This window comes from Caloenas nicobarica, chromosome 1 (genome assembly GCF_036013445.1).
Source record: "Caloenas nicobarica isolate bCalNic1 chromosome 1, bCalNic1.hap1, whole genome shotgun sequence".
NCBI lineage: Eukaryota > Metazoa > Chordata > Aves > Columbiformes > Columbidae > Caloenas > Caloenas nicobarica.
Genome location: NC_088245.1, coordinates 182498166 through 182517581, shown reverse-complemented (window position 1 = coordinate 182517581; position 19416 = coordinate 182498166). Strand labels below are relative to the sequence as shown.

General features: G+C 39.2%; 1 protein-coding gene across 2 annotated transcripts in view; it reads right to left on the bottom strand.

Moving 5' to 3' along the window:
• The window catches only part of DGKH (diacylglycerol kinase eta), a 175333-nt gene that overhangs the window by 79669 nt on the left and 76248 nt on the right, over positions 1 to 19416 (bottom strand). For both annotated transcript variants that reach the window (XM_065626676.1, XM_065626677.1), the window contains exons 3-4: positions 7067 to 7177; positions 4806 to 4886 (exon numbers count right to left, since the gene is read on the bottom strand). In XM_065626676.1, the coding sequence (XP_065482748.1) occupies positions 4806 to 4886; positions 7067 to 7177 (192 nt within the window). The remainder of the gene's footprint in view (positions 1 to 4805; positions 4887 to 7066; positions 7178 to 19416) is intronic.

Here is a 19416-nt window from a genome sequence, read left to right as displayed (position 1 = left end):
CAGACAGCTCTGAATTAACAGGAAAAGGATCTTGGTATCATCATAGGGGATAAAAAAATGCATCATGTGTTGCTGCTGCAGAAAACAGACAAAATGTGGGATCCATAAGGAATGAAAATGAGTGTTAACTTAGAAAGTAGTCCCAAATATCTGTAACTTGTGCTCCCTGAGTGCCAAACTGGTCACTTCACTTACAAGATGATGCTGCAGAATACTAGTCAGAAGAACTGCAATAATAGGTAAAAGTATAGAAAAATGTTTACGAAGATTATTTACCCTGGAAAATAGTCAAATTGAAAGGAGGTAATAAAGAATAGAAAATAAAGAACAGACGGTTTATAGCTTTCTGCTGCCTTTGCCTCATAACACTAGGTGAGAATACTTAATTAAAGCCTAGCACATTAAGAGCTCTGCAAGGAAGTATTTTTCCACAGAATAAATAATTAGACTCTAAGGTCTATATGGTCTATCGCATCACTAAAACCAAGAAATCAGCAAAAAATGATGACATTAGGCATTTTTGCAAGCATACCCAGAATCCTAGTAATCAATGCTATTGGCTGGAATATAAAGTCTCATTTCCAGCCAGTTTCTAATTACTAAGAACTGCAGTAGGCTTTCCAGGACAGCAGATCTGCCTACTGCAGCTTCCTCCCTGTCAAGACGACCACTTTCAGAAGACGCATATTCAACAAAAAGTACTTGATTCAGCACCTGATTCAGAAAGCTGAAAGCAAGGGTCTACATTGCAGGTGCCCTGGATGACAAAGCTCCTATCACAGCTAAGACAGAGTAAATTAATAACCAGTGGAGCCTATACTGAATTGAGCACTTACAGGAACTTACTTTAAAGAGCTATTAATCTTATCCTACATATCTAAATTTAGAGGTCTATAAACCCATCACTTAATCCCACCCGAAGTTTGGGCAAGCTGAATCCCTATCATCTAGTATGTTAATTCTCATGTTCCTGGAGGGCGACTTCCAGAAAAACAGTGAAATGATTTATTTCCTCTGTTACTCTCAGGTGTAATTAGGTAACAGAATGAATCTGATTTTCACTTTTCTGAATATACATATAGTACAAAACTGAGATAACATGGCATGTGTAAAAGCTTTAAATGGACTAGAAGTTGGCCTAACCTAAATCAAATGTCTAAAGACCAATATATGAAGTAATGCCTCAAAGTCAGTATTTCCACCGTGAAATTATTATTTTCCATCATATTTATCACAGAAGAGCATAACTGAGTTAAATGTTTCAAACATCAGTTTGGATGGACTAAACATAGGTGCTGCCACATGATGCCTGTGCATTTTACATGAGACTTTAGGACAGATTTATAGTAGCCCAGAACATTTTACACATCCACATGGCTCAGCAATTGAAAGGCAGCACGGTTAACATCTACAGAGGTTTTTCCTAGCCAAAGTGCATCAGAAGTTCTTCATCATCAAAAGCAAGCACAGGTAGAAACCAAAGCTGAAAGCTAACCCGTCAAAATTCCCTTTTAAATCACAATTCATAATCACCTTGTTGCCCTGAGGAACTTCATTAATTGAATATGCCTGTTCAAGAATCATTTCAGTATTTAAAAAACCTTCTGCCAACTAGAACAAAAGCACACCACCGATGTTCCACATGCCCACGCTTGCATGCTGGAGAGCACCATTCAGCCTTATTCAGTCTCAAGTCTTGTTTTGAGAACAATAAAGAGATTTTTCTTAATGCACTTGAGACACCAACAAGCCATCTTCCATCCCTGCAAACCAAAACAGCTCTCAGCAGAATTGGTCACTGCCCCATCTGCTTGCGTGCAATAAGGATGGGGGGCTGATTCATCCTCAAAGACATAACATGCTGTGCAACTACACTCCTCAGGACGTGCTGAGACAACATAAGCCACCCACTGAGGCCAAATCAAAGTGCTGTGAAAAAAAAAAACCAACCAAAAAAACAAACGTTGAGCAGAGTCCCCAGCATCATGAGGAGGATTCAGTGCCCACTCACAGCACTGAACTGCAGGCACGGGGAGAGCAAAAGCCCTCGTGGGCTCCTGGTGTGGCTGATGGAGGGGGTAATGCACATCTTCCATAGGCTGAATCGCCTTCTTGAACCTCTTCTCTCTCCCCACAGGCTTAAGAGATTGGCACCCAAAAAGTCAGCAGGAAGAATCTGGCCTTGAGGGTCTCATATGAAGCCTCTGAAGTCAAGGGTCTAGATGAGGATGCTCACAACTACAGAACACTCATCATCTATTAAACATCACTCTACTTGCAAGCTCCTTCACCAGGAACAATTTGCTAGCAATGAGCTGGTTGTTCATTGAAAAGTAATATCGTAATCAATAAAAAACTGAAACAGATGAGCTGTTTCAAGTTTAGCAGCTTCTCATTTTAATTAGCAGATATTTATTTATCTCAGCTTTCCCCTGAACCTCGATTTGTTTGTAGTAAGAAAGGAAAAGTATTCTGGTGAGTAAACACTGGTATTTAGTTACATAAAATACTCTGCAAGCATGCGCATTACAAATAAACTCAACCTTAAATCTGTGCGTTATGACTAATTTTAGGACTTGAGTTTTATCCAAAAAAAGAGCATGGAAAAACTTGACATGCATAGCTCTGTCTCCAAACATACAAACTACCAAGGGCAAAAGAAGGCAAACCAGTAGCTGCCACAAACTGGGGGTGGGAGATTGAGGGGGCGGGTGTAAGTGAAATGATAAAAGGAGCTGGAAAAAAAAAAAAAGTTTCATGTAAATTTTTAAAGGTGTGTTTTCCTGGAAAAATTGTCATTTGGTTTCTATTCCATCTACATACATATGTGTTAAAAATAATCTCTATTGAGACAAAAACCCCAAGAGGACTACATTAACTACAGAAAGCTGAAGTTAAGGATTTAATTTTTGCGTTTTTAACAAAGAGAATGCTAACAGAGTGCTTATAAAGAAAAACAAGTAATTTTAAGAAAGGCTGGGTTATCTTTTTTAAGATGAAAGAAAAAAAAGGAAAACGAAATGTTTCTTTTTATTTACAAGGAGTATTGCTGGAACGCTACACCCCTCCCTCAAAAGCAGTGCGGGCAAGGCCAGAGCTGGATTACTTCACTGAGCTGTGTTGCTGGGAGACTGGGTTAGGCAAACAGAAAGAAAGAAGCCAAAAGATTAAGTGAGATGATGACTATTACCATATTTCACAGTCAAATCAGATGACACTTCAATCCAGGAGAGCTATAAACCCAAATAATTCTTCAAAATTAATTTGAAGGCTCCTCAGAGAAAACACTGTTACAGCTGTAGCCCCTGAGATTTTTTTTTCACTACTGTCTTCTACAGGAATCTTCGTACTGGATATAAAAAAAAGTCTTTGGTGAAGAATGAGGTAATGAGTGAGCCTAAAGGATTATGAAGGATACCAAAACACCAAACAGCGAAGAGAGCAAGGCAGAAGCCGAGCTTCTAAGCAACACCAAAAACATCTTCGAAAGGCAAGCTGGTACCTCACACAGCCACCTCCACGTTCGAGACATTCTGTCAAATTAGTCTTTTTTATTGTGTTCTTAGTCAGTAAAGAAACTTAGATTGATTTAACAAGCCGTCCTGTCCAGCCCAATGCAAACACGTCTTTGAAGGGCTCTGACTACTTCAGTAGCTGCCTGGGAGGCAGCAGAACAAGGAAAACCCAATGATGCTTTCAGAAGGCTTGCACTGGATAGCCTTGGAGAAGAACATGGGTAACACAGATCACCTGTGATCATTAAAATCCTCAGGAAAATGGAAAATCCACATTTTAATAGAGAATAATGGGATTTGCAGGTTAAGAAAGGTAACGCCATCGTGGTCAGTGGGACAACACAAAACTTTCCAAAGGACAACTTCACCCACAATCTTCCTCATAGCTAGTTCTCGTTCAAAAAATTTACTTTTCCAGGGTTTAAGAATCAGCAGAGGAACTACGTCAGACATTATCACTTAGTTCCAACAAAGCAGTTGAGCAACAAATGGCAAGACCTGTGTGTAAAACACACTTGTGAACACGGATTTATGAACACTCTTTGTTTCTTATACCAGTGTTGGAATCAAGGTACGACTCTGAAGACAGCTCTTCGATGTGACTTGGAAACATACAGGAATATGATTGACAATGAAAACAAAAAAACCCCACTTCAATATGTCAGAAAAGAAAAAAATGTTATTATAAGAAATTTAAACAATAACACAATTACATTTTAATCAATTCAGCATGTCACCTCGAAGACAAACTGCAGCATAAAAGTAAGTTGTACTAATGAGGACTAACCAAGTACTAATACTGAATTTTGATAAATTTTTAATGCCTTGTACACAAGCTAGCACATCTACTCTTGCAGCTTTACAGTAAATCAATACAGTAAATCAATACAGATGGGAACTTCACTTTTTCTTTTTTCTTTTTCTTTTTCATTTCAGAATAGAATAGAATAGAATAGAATAGAATAGAATAGAATAGAATCGAATCGAATCGAATCGAATCGAATCTTTCAATTGGAAGGGACCTACAATGATCATCTAGCTCAACTGCCATTGCATGCTGTACCATCAACTTTTGAAGCAACTGTTATCTAACACTCTAAATTTTGCTAAAAAAACACAGAGACAAAATTATCAAAAGCTGATGTGATATTGTTGTGATACATTAAGCCATTTCCAAATAAAGGACATTTTATTTCCAAATAAAAACGATAAGTTACTCAGAGGATTCTTGATTTTCTTAGTAACAGTGTATCTAAAGCTTTCAAGATCAGTATTATAATGGTTCCATACCGTGAAGCTGTTGTTGACATTTTTTGTGCTTGATTCAGCTACGCTGGCATCTGACAGGTCAACTTCATCAAATATTAGTGACTGTGAATGGAAAAGAACACAGAAATGTTAAATATAGTCTGAGTCCACTTTCAGGTATGCTTACAGTCTGTGCTTTCATTTCCTTGTGTCCATTCCAACTGGAAAAGAAAACCAGAAAAAAAAAGTAGTGAAAAAAATAGAAAACGACGATGTGATAGAACTTCCTATTACACCCCTAAACACAATCCTATTTTCTACCTAAATGATACATGACAGTATACGAAGGTGGCTCCAAAATTATACATATCTTTAAAATCTCCTCTGAAGTTGTTGCTTTTTTTTGAATAGATGCAGTTTTGGGGTGCCTGCTTTGTAGCATAACTATTGCGCCAGAGGAAAGAGGTTGACGCAGGAATGCATCCAGGCGGGTTTTGAATGTCTCCAGAGAAGGAGACTCCACAACCTCTCTGGGCAGCCTGTTCCAGGGCTCTGGCACCCTCAAAGTACAGAAGTTTCTCCTCACATTCATATGGAACCCTCTGTGCTTCAGTCTGTGCCCATTGCCCCTCATCCTATCGTTGGGCACCAGTGAAAGGAGTCTGGTCCCATCCTCTTGACACCCACCCTTGAGATATTTATAACCATTGATGAGATCCCCTCTCAGCCTTCTCTTCCCCAGGCTGAACCGACCCAGCTCTTTCAGTCTCTCCTCATAAGAAAGATGTTCCAGACCAGTCATCACCTTTGTAGCCCACCACTGGACTCCCTCCAGTAATTCCTTGTCCTTCTTAACCTGGGGAGCCCAGAACTGGACACAAATGTGTTAACTGTCTACAAATGAATTAACTAGTTTTGGAATGGAACTTTACATTCATGAAGGGGAATCTATGATATGGTATCCATACAAGAAAATGGAGCTCAAGGGCCTGAAAAGATCCCTTCTATTCCTTTGTTTGATTTCCCGTAAGAGTAATATATGTCTTCTTTAAACACCCCAGCCTCTGGAAAAGGATTAATTAGGTTCTGTTAAACTCATGATGGGTCTTGAAGCACAGAAGGGAAGAGCAACAAAAACACGTCCCCTTTTTTATAACCATAGCATGTTCTTCCTCTTCCATGCCACGGGAAGGAGAATGGATGCTGGGGGAGTTTTAGCATTTCTGGATTCAACGCTACGGAGTATTTGTACAACTGCCTACATATTACAACTCCTTTTCTCATCTTCATGGCACAGATGATGTTGCCATTCCCAGAGCTCTCATCTGCCATTTATTAAGTCTTTATATAAACTGCTCAGGGTAGCACCATGTGCAGAGAAGTGTGACAACAGAGGTACTTCAGTGCTGGGCTCCCTGGAGAGGCGACATTTTCCTTGATTCATCACAGCCACATTACCATGTACCATGCAATTTTAGTCATATAGTCCTAGAAAGAGAAGTCTCTATGCCTTAGTACTAGTTTTGTTGAGAAGATAAAGCTATACAAGATGACAGGGACCTGAAGCAATTCACCTACAGCTCCCAGGAGTCACTGCAAACCCGCAGGGTAAAGAAAAGCAAAGCCCACGGCTGTGGAACGGCACAATCTGAGCCAGCCCAACAAGCCAAAATGCTCCCAGTCCCAGTCCCAAGGGGGTGGGAGGAAATGCCTTTCAGCAAGAAGACAAGTATTCCCCTCTGCACACCCCCAATTTTCCCACCAAAAAATTTCAGTTGATGGAAGACAGCTTTTTCCCTTCTAAATCAGCTTTGGCAGAAAATCTTCCTATCTTGATTTCACGTAACCATTTCCATCTCTTTAACAGCAATATGGGCGTCAGACTGGAAGAGTTTTAATGGAATTCAGTTGGAGGGATTGAGGGATAGCTGAGCATTATCTAGTTTTTACTTTTTTTTTTTAATGTTAGATTTGACTGCCTGAGAGCCACCTTGAAAACAAATAAACAAACAAAAAACCCAAACCAAAACAACAAAACCACAAGCCACATGCAACTCCTTAATATATTATTTGTCTGAACAGCCCGAAAGTTTAAAGTAATTGCGATAAACTTCATTAAAAAAATAGGGAAATCATCAGTCTTCCTTAGTTAAAGTTAATTTAACATACTACATTTTATATACAGTAGTTTTTAAACAAGACGATCACTAACAAATCATTACTTCATAATTATTTCACTTAAAAATCTAAACAAAATTGATGTTACAAGCATATGGTATTGGACGCTATAAGCATAGAATTACCTTTGAATCCTTAGCATAGTAAAGAGTACGTCCTCGAAGTTTGAAATAACGTTTTTTCCACCTCTGAAAAGAACTGGTTTGCTTCAGTAGTAATCCTTCTTTTATACTTGTCTGAAAAATATTACAATACAGAAGACAAAGTAAATACACATCTAAATAGCTACACATATAGATGAAGGTTATGCTTTTAATAATTGATGTTACACCTCATGTAACCATGAATTTACATTTGTTTCTATTCACATTAAATTGAGACATTTTCTGGACAACTAGACTTTGCATTGCTAGTTTTTAATCAATTACAGTGTTGGCAAAATGCTAATTTTACATCTAAAATGAAAAGGCAGTCGAAAGGCATATAATTATTGTGAAGATGAACACAGAATAATGTGATTGTTTGGACAGCTGCAAACCCACAAATATTACAGTAAGCAACAACCGATGGTGGCATAATTCAGAAAAAAAAATTCTAAAACCCATCTACACAAGGTCATTTCCAGTCCAGAATCTAATTATGTTGAGGAGAAAAACAATTTCCACATAGGCACTAATTCAAAAAGGTACTTAAATGCGTGTCTGATTCGAGCACATGAATTATGCCTTTAAAGTAGAGGGAATGATCCAGTATGATGCAAGTCATGCACAACTACAAATGCGTTGCTGAAGTGAAGCCTTCAGCATGAAATCAGCTTAAAAATAAGAATAATTATTATATGGAAAGTGTGAGAAAAGTACCAGCTAGGGATATTTTTACCAGGCAAATATTTTTAGTCAAAAAACGATTTGTTGATCCAAACCTTTCCACTGCAGACTGAACCCTGCCTACATAAAGCCCATTTGTTGAAATGAGTAAGACACAAATTAGTATATTTTAAACGTGTGTGCTGCTTGTGCCAGCATGTGTGGGATTCATCCAGCCCATTACAGAAATTCTCCACTTAATCATATGAAATGACATGACATAGCATACTAATTGTATGAATCTCAAAATTCATTTTCTTCAGCTTTGAAGCACAAAAAGGGTATGAGAAAAAGCAAGTACATTTGGATGTTATATTCCAAAATGGTCTCTACTATTTCCAGAATATTTCCAATTTGTACTGTAATAATGTGATGCGAAACTTGTAACACAATTTCTAGACAATGTGATATAAACATTTGAAGTTACACTAGACCTTTTAGAGGCTTAACCAAGACCTGACCTAAAGTTCATAAATATAATCTTCTGTTATCAGATGTCCTTAACTTTAATGCAAGTAATAAAAATACAGAAAAAGCAGAAAGCACTTCAATGTTCCTACTGTTCCCCTGAAATGAGAAACATGGCTGTTACATATGCACATCTCACCCTTCCTTGAGATACTCTTAACGTCACAGACTAAGCATATGGTGCAACGCTCACAAAGTGATTGAATTAATGCTCTCAGAAGAGCAGCCACCTCAGATGAAACATCGCAGCTGAAAGTTTTGATCTCTCTCATTTCCCTTCACACGCTGACGACTCTGACCAGTGCATAAGGGCAAGTGCAGAGCCTTGCAGCTGGGCAGGAACAACCCCAGGTTCCAGTATAGGTTGGGGAATGACCTATTAGAGAGCAGTGTAGGGGAAAGGGAGCTGGGGGTCCTGGTGGACAGCAGGATGACCATGAGCCAGCACTGTGCTCTTGTGGCCAAGAAGGCCAATGGCATCCTGGGGTGGATTAGAAGGGGGGTGGTTAGTAGGTCGAGAGAGGTTCTGCTTCCCTTCTACTCTGCCCTGGTGAGACCTCATCTGGAATATTGTGTCCAGTTCTGGGCCCCTCAGTTCAAGAAGGACAGGGAACTGCTGGAGAGAGTCCAGCGCAGGGCCACAAAGATGATGAAGGGAGTGGAGCATCTCCCTTATGAGGAAAGGCTGAGGGAGCTGGGTCTCTTTAGCTTGGAGAAGAGGAGACTGAGGGGTGACCTCAGTAATGTTTATAAATATGTAAAGGGTGAGTGTCACGAGGATGGAGCCAGGCTCTTCTTGGTGACAACCAGTGATAGGACAAGGGGCAATGGGTACAAACGGGAACACAGGAGGTTCCATTTAAATATGAGAAGAAACTTCTCATATTTAGTGAGGGTGCCAGAGCACTGGAACAGGCTGCCCAGGGAGGTTGTGGAGTCTCCTTCTCTGGAGACATTCAAACCCGCCTGGACGCCTTCCTGTGTAACCTCATCTGGGTGTTCCTGCTCTGGCGGGGGGATTGGACTGGATGATCTTTTGAGGTCCCTTCCAATCCCTGACATTCTGTGATTCTGTGATTTGGTTAGCCCCCCTGCTCTAGCTAAGGGGGTAACACTTTCCAGCTGAAAGGGGCTGCTCAGCACACACCATTTTACCATTGCTTGTCATTTTCTGACCAGACCCTAAGACAAACTAGTTTTACACACCATAAATAGATTTAATCAGTTAGTGACTGCATGCACTTACTCAAAACTTGTTGCAGTAGTCAGGCGGCACTTCTGTTTCACAGCGCTCCCTGAGATTTCGGAAGCTTATATACAGAATGGGAGTAAATGACTTGTGTGTTATCAAGGGTCAGAAGATGTAAGAGCAGAGAAAATCAGTTCCAAGGAAACAGTACTTATTCCACATACATGAGAGGCAATGACTTATTGGAAAGATTTCCAGAGTGGAAGGGAATCCATATTCCCTAAAATGCACTGTATATACTAGGAAACTCAGAACATAAGTTATACTGAATATTTTCAGGGATTTTAAAATCTGTTCAAAGAACATAAATCTCCCTAAACCTTGAGCTATTACTCACTAAAGAATAAATTAACTCTTTCATGTCATTTTCATGGCTATGTAAGCCATTTCCCCCTATTTCTACTCACTCCTTAAAACACAGGTATCCCTAAAATCAAACCAATAAATTCAAAACTAAATCTATCTTGCAAGTCAGTCCCTTAAAACTAACTCCCTAAAGCTGGCAGCAAATAACCATGCAGGTTCTATGGAATGTATTTTTGTATCAAAAGCTTAGAAACAGACTAGGTTAGTAAACATTCCTCCAAGAAATGTAATCACTTCATGAAGCATACATCTGAAGCTTACATTTTACCACCCATAGATACACTGGGCTGAGGTTTCGGCATCTTAAATAGGCAATTCCATGGCTGCAGACATCAAAATTGAGCATGAAGCTTCAGCCCAGCATCCTTAATTATCTTCATTTAGCCTTTAAAATGTGCAGAAAACTTCCAGCTGCCAACTGAGTCATTAGATAATCTGCTAATAATGCTTTCCTGAGTCTACACACAAGTCACAGCACTTAAAGTAATTTGAGATTGGAAGGGACCTCTCAGGTTGTTGAATTTGGGTCCACATTACTGACTACGACCAGGTCATATGAAGCTTTTTAAAAACATTGATCAGGCTATAGCTGCACCTTAAGAAAGCAACCAGTACCTTTTCCTTTCCCAACAGCAATTAAGACAGTGCTCCAAGATCTTGCTGTTCTGTGAAACCTTCTTCTAATTAATCTCAGCTGGACATTAAATCTGAAGCATAAGCAATAATCACTGCCAGTTGTATTAACTACTTTCCTATTGTAATTTCAGAGAAACAAAAAGTGCACATCCCACAATCCCCCATAGCTTCTCAAATTTACAGAAACACCTCTCATCTGCTTGCCAAAAACTCCAACTTCCCCATACAGCATCTTGTATCATCTAGTAGTACAACATCCCTCCAGAAGTACGTGACTATAATAAGAATAGAATAGAAATAGAAATAGAAATAGAATAGAATAGAATAGAATAGAATAGAATAGAATAGAATAGAATAGAATAGAATAGAATAACTATTATAGCATTCCTAACAATCTTCACTACTTTAGCCATTAACAACTAGGAAAATTATTCACAATATTATAATCACAACATCACAGTGCTCCAGAGTGGCATATTTTCCTGAAGAAATTTAATTATAAAAATCACAGCCACATTTCATAAAATTAAGAAGGTGTACGTATGTGTTAAATTATCCAAGAATGTTGAATACAACTCTACATCACCATAATCTAAATGACAAAAATAAATGAGATATGTAGCTATTTTGATAACTAAAAAATGAGAGGCATCTTCTTTTATATCAGATTTTTAAATATCCAGTATATAACACCTGAAAATTCAAAACTAACAGTTTTCATTTCAAAGACAACCAGCCCCACTGCCTTACTTCTAATTCAGTCAGTTCATAAAGTCCCAAATTTGCACATAAGTCAATTTTTTTACTTCTGCTGCTACTAGAAATATCCAAAGAAAGGAGAAAATATTCTGAATTTAGAAAAGAAAACAGGAAAGTGCCTACAGATGCATTATTGGCAATGGCAAACTAAAACACTGAATGATTATAGACAGAACTCTCCCCTCAACTCCTTTTCAGGTATATAAATGGATATGCTGCTCAAAATCTGTCAGGAAAGTGAAGTAAAGAACATCGGGAAATTTCTGAAAGTGAGGAGAATGAAAATGAGATCACGAAAGCCCATAAAACAGGGCACGTCAAATGTAAACAGGAAATTAAGAGGGTGAAGAAGCAATTTAAGATACCTTGCAACAGATGCTCATGCTGAGACTAAAACATTCTTTAAACACCTTGAAAGATGAAAGACTGCTAGGGGTTTGGTAGGATCATTTTTCAACAGAGGTATAAGAAAGGTAGTCAAGGATGAGAAGATCACAGCAAAGCAGCTCATAAAATTCTTGGCACCTGTCTTTACCAATGAAGGTGATGAGACGGTATCTCACACAACCACACAACATGTTCTTTGTAACATCAGAACAGCTACATCAACGTGAAGCTACACATGAAGCTATTAAGATATACAGGAAGTACTAGACCAGCCGAATCACTGTCATGTGGACCTGATGGCATTGATTTCGGAGCCCTGAAGGTCCTGAAAGGACCACTGACACTAACTTTCAATCCTAGTGAGACAGTAGAGTTCACACAAAGGAATAAGATTGCTGACCCCATACACGTCCAGTGGGAAAAAGTCAACAGAGCTTTTCTAAAGGAAAGTTCTGCCTTGCTACCTGCAGGGAGTTCAGGGCATGGAGAACAAAGCATGTGGATAAATGAAGATCCAGTGGACTTGGATTTTCAGAAAGCCTTTGACAAGGCTTCTCACCAAAAACTATTGAAGAAATTAAGATAGAATGGAATTGGAAAAAGGCGCTTTTTGTGGACTGGAAGTTGCTTGAGGGATAGGAAGTGCTAGTAGGCCTTAACAGGCACTCTCTCTTCTGGATGAAAAAGTCACAGCAGCAGGGTTCCCAAGGTATCAGTTTCATTCAAATTCAGTGACTCAAAGAAGGATTACACAACGAAATCTTCGTATTTGCGTAAGATATTAAGCTCTTTCAAGTAGTCAAATTCCATGCCAATGGCAAGGAACTCAAAAGATGTTACAAAACTGAACAGGAGCTCAAAGAGGCAGAAGACGAGCTTCAGCCCAGGTAAGATGCTCTGCTTTGGGGAAAACATCTAAACCTCACTAACATTCTCAGATCAACTTTGAACGGAGAAGAGTCATAGTTCACAGTTCTGTGTGCTCAACCACAGCCGAAAAGCCAAAAAACTTCGGCTGTCACCAAGAAAAGTAGCAAAAGCAAGGCAGAGCATGTCATTTTGCTGCTATATAAAACACTGGTGTACCAGACAGTTCTGGTCTCTTCAATTCAAGAAACAGGATTAAGAGAAGGCACAGAGAAGGACTCAAATGATTCAGAGGATGAAGCAGCTGCCTTACAAAGAGACTAAAAAAGCTGGAAATTTGCAGTTTGAAGAGCAGAAGCTCGAGGGGATAATACGATCGAAGTTTATTAAAGCAGAGTATGGTGAATGCAGAACTATTTTTCACCATATCCCACAATATTTGAACAAGGAGGCACGTGATGAAGCTATATTGAGATTAGCTCAACAAAGATAAAAGGCAGCACATCTTTACGCAGCAGGTAGTGACTTTATGAAGCTTGGCTGTTCTGAGAGACCGGAGAGGCAGACAGTGTCAGCGAGTACAAAAAAAGGATTAGACAACTGAAGAACCACCACCTCTGTACCCTTTTCAATACGCCGTGGAGAAAAACCAGGTGAATGGAGTGCTGAAGGGCAGCCAAACTCAGGTCCTGCTCCTGAACAGCCTTTCCTGTTCCACTGCTGAGGATGGATTATTGTCTGAATCAGCAAAAAAAAATCACAGGTTGGATTTTTCCCGCTACGTTGACAGTACCACTTTTGCTCGACAGTCTGATGTTTGTGGTTTTAAATGGATCTAGGCCTTCATTTACCAAAATAATTAATATCTGGATTGTTGACAGACCGGGCCATTAAAGACAAAAAAAAAAAAAAAAGACGATAGTATTTGATATTGTCTAACGCCCTCCTGTGACGCTTCCTATTCATATGACTTTATGCAGTGTAGTACTGAAATAAAACCAACCCTCTTCTTTTAAGTATTGTGGAGAGTCTGTTATATTTTCACCGGCTCCAGCGGTATGGTTTTAGGCAGACAGACTCTTCGTTACATTACGAGGTAAAGTCTCACAGCTCATATTAACTCAGAGCCCCTTAAAATATTTCATGTGTTCAGTAGACTGAAAACTCCTTTTATTATTAAAAAATGTGACAACCAACCTCCTGATTTTGATTAAAATTATGACCTGGGAATTCCAAATCTGTGATTTTCTTGACAATCTCTGTACAGCAGCTTCCATTACTGTCACTTACACTGAGAGATTTTTCATTACTTATCTCAAAAGAAAAACAGATTTTTATCTACTGAGAATAAAAATTTCATCAGCTGCTCAGTGCAAGGTTACATTTTTATTGAATATTCCTGATCACAGCGAAGGGAGCCTGACATCTGAAAATTAAAAGCAAACCAAGAACTATGTTAAACCTATGAATTTATACAGCTAAAAATGGCCAAAATAAAAATAAAACTGAAAAGCAAGATGATCTTGTTGACTGTGTAACATTGCTTTAATTTCAATAAAATCTTAATAAAAACAAGTACCATCGAGAAGTGATCACTCAGTGTAACACGTTCGGTGTAACATGATATATCGTGGAGTACCTAAAGCACCGCGTCTGCCCCAGACTGCTGCTGCTAGCGCATCCTCCAGGTTACAAGTACCATTAGTGATAGAGAAATCACCATCAGTAGCAAGCTGTGTATGCTCAGTCTGTCATTGTTGATGACAGTTATCTTCAACTCATTAAAAAAAGTCTAGCTAGCTATGAGAAAACAGGTTCCAAAATCTAGGAATGAAAGTCAGCCACACTGCCCCCACTCCCCACCACAACACTAACCTGTGCTTAAACATCATCATTTTTGTGTAATAATAAAACAGTATGTTCTTCCAAAGTTATTCTGATATTGCATAATTTTGGGGTCCTTTTTGTGGATGGACTCTAGCCTAAGTGAAACTGTAATACAAATAAATGCAATTATACAGCTTATGCAGTGCATTTTTTCCTCAACCTTGTTCTTCCCTCATGTTCCCTTCCAGCCTGTGCTGAGGAAACAGATTTTACATTACTGCTGTTAAAATTTAAAAAAAAAACAACCCATAACACTGACTTTCTGCTTCCTCTACGTGGAATATATGGCAGTGTAGTAAAACATGCAGCAAATATGAAATTGCAGAGACGTTGCCATAACAAAAATATCTTGGTGGCAAGGTGAAGTCCAATTAGCAGACTGATTTAAAAATAAAGGTTATAACACATACCAAAACCAAATAAGATAGTGCCATATTAGGATGAAAAATTACACTGAGAATTAAAAAAAAAAAAAAAATTTAGATATAAACTTGATACAAGAAGCGGAGAAGAAACTTTATCTCCAGTTCAAGCATTTTGAACTCCTAACTTCCACCCACGTACAACATATTAGGTGGAGAATGGATTTAGAGCAGCTCTGAGAAGGACCTGGAGGTGTTGGTGGATGAGAAGCTCAACATGACCCAGCAATATGCGCTTGCAGCCCAGAAGATGAATCGTATCCTGGGCTGCATCAAAAGCAGTGTGACCAGCAGGTGGAGGGAGGTGATTTTGCCCCTCTGCTCTGCTCTGGTGAGACCCCACCTGGAGTCCTGTGTCCAGGTCTGGGGTCCCCGACATGAGAAGGACATGGACCTGTTGGAGTTGTTGGAGGGCTGGAAAACCTCTCCTATGAAGACAGGCTGAGTTGGAGTTGTTCAGCCTGGAGAAGAGAAGGCTTCATGGAGACCTTTTCGCAACCTTTCAACATACAAAGGTGGCTGATAAGAAAGACAGAGAGAGACTTTTTACAAGGATATATAGTGACAGGACAAAGGGCAATGGCTTTAAACTGAAAGAGGGGAGATTTAGATTAGATATTAGGAAGAAATTCTTCACCGTGAGGGTGGTGAGGCACTGGAACGGGTTGCTCAGAGAAGTTGTGGATGCCCCATCCCTAGGAGTGTCCAAGGTCGGGTTGGACGGGGCTTTGAGCAACCTGGTCTAGTGGAAGGTGTCTCTGCCCATGGCAAGGGGGTTGGAACTAGATGATCTTTAAGGTCCCCTCCAAGCCAAACCATTCTATGATCCTATGTTCTCACTCTGTGTTCTCATTAATCAGGGCATGAAACAGCTGTAATACACTGAAAAAGGATAAAACACTTCACAGGACTGTTACTTGGTACCAAAGACTTAAGGGTCTTGGCCCGTTTTGTACAACTCAGCTAACTTAGACTCAGCATTTTACAGTTACCATTTAGAGCTTCAGGAGGTCTTCCTTTTAAATTACACATGCTCTGAGCAGAGATTTAAAACAACTAAGTCTAACTGATTTTGAAAAGAAGTATATAAATAGTACGTATCTCAGGAAGAAAAAAAAAATGGAAAAAATAAGCCCCATGATAAGCAGTCGAAGCACTCAGCTGGCAAGATTTTTTTTCTTTACCAGACTTCCTTAGGTCTTGGTCTCAACTAAATAGGAGGAGCACTCAGCACACTTGCCAGTCTGTAAAGTACATGCAGTATAGATCAAAAACAAACCATTTTGCTACCTCACACAGCAAAATGTGAAAAAAAAAATCCCATTACATTTCCACAGAGAAGAGCAAACTCTTCCTCTAGTTCTATCCAGCGTTAATATGCAAATTACAGTTGATCAGTTACTTAAGGAAATTACAAAATCAGCATATAACAAAAATATATTAAACATCACTACAAACTTTTAAGTAATCCTTTCTTGAAAACAAATTATAAGTTAAACTTGTCATAACAAACCTTCTGTATTTTACTTCTTCCAGTTTTAATTTTTGCCCCTCCGAGAATGTTTAAACAAATCCCAGTGATGCTGTCAGACATCCCAGGAGCTACGCTGGGCACAAGAGAGCCTATGCAGAGCAACTTCAAGCTTGCGACTCTCCAGGGAAAGCTGGCAGGCTTTTTCCACATCTCTGTCTTTCACCAATCAAGTTAGGAATGAGAAAAAGCTTTTAACAACAGAATTCACAGTTGGGAAGGGAAGGGAAGAGAGAAGAGAGGAGAAGAGAGGAGAAGAGAGGAGAAGAGAGGAGAAGAGAGGAGAGGAGAGGAGAGGAGAGGAGAGGAGAGGAGAGGAGAGGAGAGGAGAAGGGAAGAGAAGAGAAGAGAAGAGAAGAGAAGAGAAGAGAAGAGAAGAGAAGAGAAGAGAAGAGAAGAGAAGAGAAGAGAAGAGAAGAGAAGAGAAGAGAAGAGAAGAGAAGAGAAGAGAAGAGAAGAGAAGAGAAGAGAAGAGAGAAGGGAAGAGAAGGGAAGGGAAGGGAAGAGAAGAGAAGAGAAGAGAAGAGAAGAGAAGAGAAGAGAAGAGAAGAGAAGAGAAGAGAAGAGAAGAGAAGAGAAGAGAAGAGAAGAGAAGAGAAGAGAAGAGAAGAGAAGAGAATTTCAACTGGAAGGGACCTACAACCATCACCTAGTCCCAAATATACAGATTGTAAACATACAATTTCAGGAAATTACAATATCACACAAACGTGTTTAAAAAGAGCAAGTTCTTAGAATCTTCATATTTATTCACTTATTTGAACAGATGAAAAATGTAAAAATACCATCCCATCCATTCAGTCTTTCTTTGCTAAATTACTAGTTATTGTTAGAAAGTGATCCATCATTGCAGTTACCATACTCAAGTCTATAGAAACAAATGGACACCAATTTCACAGATGCTGTAGCCCTGTGATACGCAGATTTCCTGATATGTTTACAATTATAGAAAAGTTTATTAACTGAATATCCAGGTATTCTTGAATTTTTATAGTGTCTCTGATTGCTGCAGAGACAGAGATTACACGGTTTAATCTAATTCAGTGGCTGCACTCCATTGCAAGTTTATATTGGCCTCACTTTTGTTTTACTGGATGGCAAATAAAATCCTGGATACACATTAATCATGTTTTGAATTACATTTTCTAGTATTTTTCCACTAACAGTCTTAGCTTAATATTCTACTTTTAGAACAGTTACACCAATAAAACCTTTCATTCCATAACAACTCAAAAGCAAGGATCTTTCGCTTACCTATACACCTTTTCAGGCCTGGGGAGACAAATAGTAATATATTTCCCACTACCATGAAATTCATCTTTAAGTGAGAAGGCTGGGAATCTCATTTGAGTGATGATGGTAAAATTGTACTAGTGAAATATGCAACAAGGAAAAATAAAGCAGCGCACAGCAACAGGTACTTAGAACAGCTAATGTATTACAGATAGTGAAAAATCCTTTTGATTATCATCAAAGTTATTTAGAGAAAGCAGAAAAAAAGGACAGATACGCCACAGAGTGGAAATCTATTCCCAGTTTGACCGCAGATTTTATGTGTGACCTGGGGTAAATCAGTTAAGGGGTGTTCTTTGGTTTTCATACTTTATTCTCCTTCACAACAGTCCGATTTCTTACCATTTCATTAAGTGTCTCACTTGAACTGGCAGAAGGCTGGTCCTACTAGTGAAGACCAAGCTGAAGAAGGCTGTTAGGGAATAGGAGTGCCTTAGCTTATTGAATTATTGGGTATACGGCTTCTTATCTTGGCCTTCTCCACATCCTTTATCACCAGGTCCTCTGCCTCACTCAGCAGCAGGCACAGGTTTGCCCTAGTCTTCTTTTCTCTGCCGATGTACCTGTAGAAGACCTTCTTGTTGGCCTTCACATCTTTTCTAGATTCAACTCCAGGTGGGCTTTGGCTTTCCTAACCGCATTCCTGCATGCTTGTCTCTCTAAATTCCTTCTGCCCCTGCTCCCACCCTTTTGTACGCTCCATTTTTATGTCTGAATTTCTTCAGAAGTGCCTTGTTCACCCACGCAGACTGCTCGTAAGATTGCAGGACTATCACAAACAGCCAGATTCTGACTCTCTGTTTTTCACTCTACCTTGTGTTAGTTCTAAAAGTGAAATTCCCTGTAGCAAAAGCACATCTTTTTCTGAAGTTTGCTTTTTCTGTAATTCCTTACAAATATTACTGAGTTACCCCTTGTACAATTTCTCCCAATCAGGATTTTCTTATACTAAAATCTAGCAGTCCTAGACAATGTTTGGAGCCCAAACTGGCATGAAAAATCCCAGTTCCAGTTACTATATTTTACATAATACGTAGTTTTAAATTTAGTAAGTGACTATTTGATACCTTGGTGCATCTTGGAGGAGAAAAAAAAAGACACAAAACACAGATTGCGAGATATATTATAAAATATACTATATAGCCAAACAGATCTGTAGTTTACTTTCCAGGCCACTAACAGTTCTCATAACCTCTGGTAGGTGACTTATTCATTGTATCTCAGTTCTGAACAGGCAGAAAACGAATAACACTTCTTCACCTCAAAGAGATGTAATGCTGATACACTCACTTGTTTGTGCAGCTACATATAAATACTGCCTGCATACCTACTGAATTAGTATAAATTTAGTAAACAGATTACTATTGCAAGAGTACTGATGAATTCTCCCAAACAGCAAGGCACTTTTAGTAAAGGACAGGGTCTCAGCTGCTTCTAGTGCGTCTCATGGTAAAATCCCATTTTCCTTCCCAGTCTCCAGCACCAACCGCAGTGGAAGCAGAATTCTCACATTACAATGAGAGGAGGAAATTCTCTCTTTTGAGATGAGGAGACTGGAGAGCAAAAGAATAACACATATTGGACCCTCCCTTCCCTCTGTTTACTGATGGGAAATGAGAGTCTGTAATTACTTTTGAATTCACATTCTCTTTGTGAGCAGGCTCATTCACGTACATGTTATTTTCTCTCATTCAGAAAACACAATAATGCTGCTTCTCTCCAAACACAAGTCTCTGACCAGAGC